This window comes from Macrobrachium nipponense, chromosome 44, assembly GCF_015104395.2.
Source record: "Macrobrachium nipponense isolate FS-2020 chromosome 44, ASM1510439v2, whole genome shotgun sequence".
Classification (NCBI taxonomy): domain Eukaryota; kingdom Metazoa; phylum Arthropoda; class Malacostraca; order Decapoda; family Palaemonidae; genus Macrobrachium; species Macrobrachium nipponense.
This window is the reverse complement of record NC_087221.1, coordinates 35634577-35642096: the sequence shown is the minus strand read 5'-3', so window position 1 is coordinate 35642096 and position 7520 is coordinate 35634577. Positions and strand designations below refer to the sequence as shown.

At 39.6% G+C, this 7520-nt stretch overlaps 1 protein-coding gene across 1 annotated transcript in view; it reads right to left on the bottom strand.

The window, feature by feature from the left end:
• The window catches only part of LOC135204184 (uncharacterized), a 43275-nt gene that overhangs the window by 11687 nt on the left and 24068 nt on the right, over nucleotides 1–7520 (bottom strand). Inside the window, exons 7-8 of the mRNA XM_064234249.1 lie at nucleotides 5443–5580; nucleotides 2130–5288 (exon numbers count right to left, since the gene is read on the bottom strand). Of these exons, the coding sequence (XP_064090319.1) occupies nucleotides 2130–5288; nucleotides 5443–5580 (3297 nt within the window). The remainder of the gene's footprint in view (nucleotides 1–2129; nucleotides 5289–5442; nucleotides 5581–7520) is intronic.

Here is a 7520-nt window from a genome sequence, read left to right as displayed (position 1 = left end):
ACACAGTAACGAAGCGCGCACACCCAAACCAAAATGACTGGCCAAAATCGGCTAATTGACCTTCTCATCTTTCAAAACAGGAAAGAGAAGAGAGGAGGGAGTGTAAAAATGTCTGGCACAACCCGCGCCCCCCCCCCCCCCCCCCAAACAAACAGAGTTCAAGAACCGTGTACAGAATAGGTAGTGGTCTGGGAGACAACTTGTCAAGATCAGAACCTCTGCCTAAAGGTCCTGCAACATAAACCTCCGCTTCTTCCTCGTGTCAAAAGAGAGGGGGAGCCATGCTGGAAGGCAAGCAGGTTTCGTACGCCTGTTATGAAACCACCACATTGTAGCAAGAAAACCTTCCTCCGTCTCTGTGTCTCAATCTCTACAAAGACCAAAACATTACAACATTCCAAGTAATTGTGTAGTTGAAAGAAAAAAACTGCTAGTTCAGAGAAAAATTTCAGAACAAACAGAAACAGATGTAGAATTAGGAAGTTTGATAAAAAGAGGTTGATTAGATGTCTAAAAATAGAATGGTTGGCAGGCAAGAGAGGCCTCTCCTTGGGTGTGTAATAGAAAAAGATATACATAACAGAATACAAGAACAAACACCAACACTAAGACCAAGCTGGGTTTGCATTAAATCAAAAAGACAAAACCAAGAGGGAATTAAGAAAAAGGCCCATGGGCATAAAACGAGTTACAAACAACTATGTAAGACAACTGTAAAAAAAAAAACTATGCACCAAGAAAGAGTAAAAATAACAAAATGTTAACAGAACAGAACTTGTTGCATTTTTCAAAATAGGCAAAATATCTAAAAACCAAAATTAAATTCCAAAACCAAAATGATAAAGAATTTTAAATTCAAAAACGAAAATGATAAAGAATTAAGTCAAATGCCAGGAAGCAAAAGACACATCTGTCTAGACTTGCCCAAAAAGTAAACTGGATGAAGGGGATTCCTCCCCTTATGTCAGTAGCCAACTACCAATATCCACCTTGTTTTAAGTTAAATGGCCGGTTCCAGCTTGCGCTGAAAGTAAATCCCCTATGTAAAGTCCAAGGGTTTGTATATGTGTAGGAACAACTACAACTGAATATGAGCTATGTATAAGATTTCACAGATGTCATTTGAACACTGTCAGAGAAGTCTAGTCTTATCTTAAATATCTTGATAAACACTAAAATGCATCACAGGGTGGGTGATGGTAAGTTTTTAAAAGATGAGAGAGAGAGAAGAGAGAGAGAGAGAGAGAGAGAGAGAGAGAGAGAGAGAGAGAGAGAGACTACCTTTAATGGCACATAATGAAAATTTCTGAAATAATTTCTTCCCAATTATCTACACTGGTATTTTGTCTGAAATTTCTGAATTACTATCATAAATATTAAACTATTTACCAGACTGCAACCTAATTGTCACCTGACTTTACTTTTTACAAAATAAATAAGTAGGGACTTTTAATTCATTTAATTTCCTGTATATATCAATTCTTTTTGTTGCTAGACATTATTCACTATATTTTCAATGTCCTACTTGTAAGTCTGTGTTCTGTTAATTATTAGCAAGTTTAACAAGGCAACTCAAGTTGTATTTCTGAACTATTAAAAGGACTACCTTTAAAGAGAGGATGGTAAAATTAATGAAGCTGAATGGTTAGAAGATTCTGATTTGATTTATATAGATTTTTGGCATTAAGCCAAGCACTGGGCCAACTAAGGACATTCAGTGCCGAAACAGAAATTAACAGTCAGAGGTCTGAAAGGTGTTACAAGAGGAAAACCTCGCAGTTTAACTATGAAACAATTGTTAGGAGAAGGTGGAGGACAGTACGATGGAAGAAAGATTATGAACGGAGGTACAGTAAAAGGAATGAAAGTAGTTGCAACTAGGGGCCGAAGGGATGCTGCAAAGAACCTTAAGTAATGCCTACATTGCACCAAATGAGGTGCACTGAAGGCACTAACCCCCAACGGGGGAACGGTTGGAAGAGACTAGAGTGAATGTATGTATGTATACTTAGTAGTAACGGAGAGGGCAGTTGTGCTGGAATTGAAGGTATTCTGCGTGGAACAATATACAACCATACTAATGCTACTATCACACAGCAAAACTAAATTAAGGTGGTGTATATACATACCTCTGAGGGTTCCAAAATCAGATTCATCCATGGCACTCTCTTCCGATGTGGTTTGTATTGTGTTAGGTTCCTGCAGGATATCCTTGCCATCAGACTGCTGACTGATAGGTATGGGGTTATTCTGACGATCCTTGGATACTTCTGCTTGGTTGTTCTCTAGTTTGTCAAACAAACCATCTTTTTGGTAACTACATTTATCAGTGTCTTGTAAAATGGAAGAAATATTCAAATTTTCCTCTAATCCAAACCTGGAAACATTTATCTGATCTAAGTCACATGGCAACTGCTCCTGTTCAGTTGTAAAAGTGCTATCTTTCTCAGAAGCATTTGTTTTAAAAGTTTTTGATACACTTGTGGAATGCATATCCTCTGCAAAAGACTCATTAGAATGAGACTCACTAACCATCACAGAATCCCGATTCCTCTCAGTACCCATCAATGCCTGTGATAATACACCCCGCCCTCTATCATGAGATTCCCTTTGAGTTTCACTACTTGCCCAATCATTCTGAACATTTTTAACATTATGAGTCTGTGTTTCAGACACATGAACACCTTCTCTTTCTCTTTGATGTTCCTCCTCCAACCTACTGTTGGGCTCTACAGAGGACAACTTTTCTCTTTGAATGTGACAACCATCTTCTTGAGACTGAGATACTCTTCCTAACCTTTCATCAAAAGTGTTAGTGCTTGAAAACTTAACTTTTCCTGTGGAGTGAGAGGAATCATTTTGAGAGGATGCCTGCATTATAACACTCCTAGCTTCCCTGTAGGAGCTTGGTTCACCTGTATTCTGCAATACATTATACTGAGTAGCACCACTATTCTCTGGCTTGTGCAGCACACTTGAGGAATGATTATTACTGCTGGCCTCCGCAGTACTCGAATAACCTGGTGTATCTAATTGATCTACTTGGGTTCTTTCCAGATGATCATTTGATACTGGATGCACATACTGAACTGGCCTATTCCAAGCTTCTTGAGAATCCACTGCTTGCCTCTGGATGTTTTGGGTGGAGCAAGTAGTATTATCATTAGACACACTCTGTAAATGACTACCACCAGGTACCTGCATAGTTGGTGGGCATTCCTGCGGAATACTTGGACCACGGTAATGCTGTTGAACTGGAAGCATGAGATTCTGAATACTGTATGACGATGATGACAACTGTTGGTTAGAAACTTGACCCTGGGTATTATAATGCATCTGACTAGAATTGTATCCCTGCATATTGGGGATCTGATTAACAGACTGTTGCCTTGGCATCAAATACAACTGATTCTCCTGAGGATGATTTCGTAGCTGCTGATTTATAACTGTATGAGACTGTAAACCATGCATTTGCTGATTAGGATATATGTATCCTCTAGCATATGTCTGACTAGATACTTGCTGATTTGTTAGCATATGACCTGGTAAATTATTATGACCAGATACATTATGTGGTATATTTGATTGTTGCTGGTGAGTATAGCTGTGCCCCTGTACATGATGTGGTTGATTGTATAACTGCTGACCTGCTACACCGTGCGCCTGAGTAGTACGCATTCCTGATTTGGGGTCAGTACCAGGATGCTGTGTATAATTATAACCAGGTCTTATACTCATACCTGAATACTGCCCATGAGAGTAATGCATTGTATTTTTGTACAGTTGGCCTTCAGTGCTATGTGGCTGTCCTGAAGATGAAGGTACTCTCTCCGACATGTTCACTTCTGCACTTCGTGGTTCACTACTAGGTCGCTGCTCCAACAGAACATGACCTTGTGCACTGTGAGGTAAACTAGATGGTCGCTGGTCAGTTACATGACTACGGACATTGTGGACCTGATTTAGCTGTCTTTCTAATACAGGAGCCCCATGTGCAGGATGGGGAGCACTTGCATACTGATGAGTCTGATGAGACATTACATGTACAGGCATAGTTGGAGGTTGCTTTGGCATCACCTGTCTTGTATGATTTATAGGTACAGTAAGGGGTTGCTTTGGCATCACCTGTCTTGTATGATTTATAACACCGTACTTCCTCATTGGGGGAGCTTGGTGATAAGAATAGTCCACATTCCCAGGCCACTGGCGTGCATTAGCTTGTGACATACCTGGATGTAACGACTGTCTACCCTGGGACTCCATGGCAGAAGGACCCATGAATGACAAAGGTGGTGGCATTGGAGATCTTTGAGCTCTAACATGAGCTGCCATTTCTCTCAAAGTACTTGCAAATCCTGGAACATTTCCACCCATAAATTGCAACCTTGGGGGTGGTGATGCACGATTGCTAGGTCCGGCTGCTGTGTTATCTTCACTCCCTGAAGGAATAGATGATGTGGGTGGCTTGTTGAATTCATGCGAGCTAACCTTAGGGATCATAGATGTTGGTACTGTGGTTGTTGGTGCTATTGTCGTCTGCACGGGAGGGAAAGGCACGGTTGCAAAAACTTTACCCTGACTAGAAATAGTTATAACTTTTGAAGTAGCTGAAGATGCACATGCCTGGGGAACTGGAGGAAGAACAGCAGGAGCAGGAGGAAGAGGAGGTAAACTTGGTGGATAACCCTGTGGTAATGCCACAGGCCTTGCAGCAATTTCTGAATTGGAAGTAGAGACAATAGTAGTTTCATTTGGAGGTTGAAATATTACTGTGGTTCCTTTCTTACCGCCCTTTACATTCTCAATCATAGTCCAACTAGATGGATCAGGATTTTCTTTTAAGCCAAAGAAACTCAAGTCCAATCTCCTGTTGCTTCCCTCAACACGGTCTAAGCGCCTATTTTTACGAGCTCTTTTAGCCAAGTCTAATCCTATCCAATATGCAAATCTTTTCTGACCTACAGTTAACCTTTCATTTTTCATAAGGAGATATTTGTCTTTCCTAGTGATTACTGGGGTAATTTTTTCACTCTCTAATGCTGGCGGCGCTTTTTCACAAGATACTTGTTGTTTTTTAACAGGATATGGTTTGCTTCTGGGTCTGACAATGCTTGATGATGAGGAGGGAAGGCTTTCTTCAATAAAAGCCTCGTCTACACCAATACGTGCTCCCAAGAGCATTTCTTGTACTGCCGCAGATTTACTTCCTACTGGTCCAATCTTGGGTAACCTTTTACTCCGCAAGGTTGGGATAGGAAACACTTTCTTCCCTCCAGACCGAAGAAAACCTGAAAAACAGCAACAGCAACTTAAGTTTGAACATTTACCTTGAAAATTCCATAACACTTACATTACAGTCAAAAGATTCAACATTTCAAAGGGGAATCACGAACACTATTAACAGCACAAACCAGCACAGTGAATCAATAATTCATAACTTACTTCTGATATCCCAGGTTCTCAGACTCTGACGGACTCTCAAGCCACTCCTCATGTTAATGCGATGTCTCTTCATGAAAAGATTAGTCACCTGGCAGTGTCGAAGCTTCTTCAAACAAACAACCAAGGTTGCTACATGAACTGAAAAATTAGAAAAAATCTTTAAATCAATAAAGAATAAATAAAGAAACTTAAAAAACTGAATCACATTTATATCTAGAAATTTAATATACACTGTATATGAACACCATAACATGACAAATTTTCTAAGATAATTTGTATTTTTCATAGCTACAAACCTGAGGTCTTAACAATAGGATAATTTCTAGTGCCTTGCTGGATCCGGTTAAATCGCAGATGAAAGCAAGGAATCTTGTGAGATCTGGCAATGCGTGCGTATATCAGGTAAAGAGTGGTCAAGGACCACGCACCTACGCCACCGCATCGGTCTTTCCCAACTCAGGATGTCTTAGCAGACAGAGGGGCGGCTAGATGTGGGCAGTATAATGTTAAGACCTCAGGTTTGTAGCTATGAAAAATACAAACTGTCTTAGAAAACTTGGGTAAGACTTATACTTGGAGGAAGGTACAAGACATCCTAAACCCAATATAAGCACCCGTTGCCAGATCTCACAAGATTCCTTGCTTTCATTATCCTATTGTTAAGATCGAAGGTTTGTTCGCGTATGAACAAATCCATATTGCAAAAGTACAGATCAAAAGTAATCACCAATAAGCAAAGTAAATGTAAAGTTTTCAAAACTCTCAAACTTCCATCAAAATAAGTCTTCCATTATTAAAAACCATTACTTTTATCCTTTTTTACCAGCTGATCTTTAGCTGGTCAGAATCCATTAGTATGGCCAAATTTCTAAAAGATCACATTAGTTTTATTTGGTGTCCATAAAGTTTAAATCCCTTACCAATGACTTAATTTCATCTGATTTCTTATGGTTTTAATACATTTCTTTCACTTAAATTTTTTTACGTTGTTTCAAGTATAAAAAGAAAAAATCTCCATATCCCCCTCTCATTAGAAGCCATCTGACAGTCTCCACAGATCAACCGTGTCCACAGATATTACAGAATGTCTTTCATAAAAACTGGAATCCCTTTTAAATATATAAATAAAATCACTTTTGAATGAAATAAATGTAAACTTAACTTTGATGGAGTATGCTATTAGTCCTTCTAATGGATTTTATAATGAAAAAAGTGGTTGGAGATGGAACTGGTTTAGACTGAAAACAGAGCCTGACAAAGTCTAGAATATGCATGATGCAGTTTTAGGGAAAAAAAAGCACAATCTTAAGATAGCTTGCCTAAAAAGGTGCATCATTTACCTAAAGACTGTATTCAACAAAAAAAAATAAATGTTGAAAATAATGGCCGATTCAGCTGTGTTCATTTTATAAAGACCTTCTTCTCAAGTCGTCGTCTTGTTGATTTTTCAGCACTGCTTAGCCTGGCAAGCAATGTACCAATGGAGGACACGTCAGAAACGATTCAAGGGACAATTATTTTTTGCATAAAAAAATCTCTCTCTCTCTCTCTCTCCCCTATTAGGAGTCCTGCAGCATTTTATACCAGTGGGGGGTGCATCAAGGCTATGCCAGAGACACCAACTTTGGAAACTGTCGAGGCAGCGAGTAAGCAGCCAATGGCAGACAATCCTGGCAGCCAATAAAAAATCAACATCCCGTTGCACCCCGCTGGCACCACTGGTATAAATTACTGCAGGACTCCTAACAGCATCAGTCCAACTTCAACCTTCACTTGGGAGATGACCAGCAGAGCCCAAGTCGAAACGTTGCAAGAAAATAAGAAGGAAGAAGAGAGAGAGAGAGAGAGAGAGGAGAGAGAGAGAGAGAGAGAGAGAGAGAGAGAGAGAAACAAGATTGATGTACTTCTATGCAGAATAATAGTAGTTGTCCCTTGAATCCACCATTTTTGACAAGTCCTCCATTGGCACATTGCTTGCCAGTCTAAGCAATACTGAAAAATCAACAATAAGGAGACTTGAGAAAGTCCTGTATAAAATTAATGCAACTGAATCAGCTATTATTTTCAACAGTAGTAGT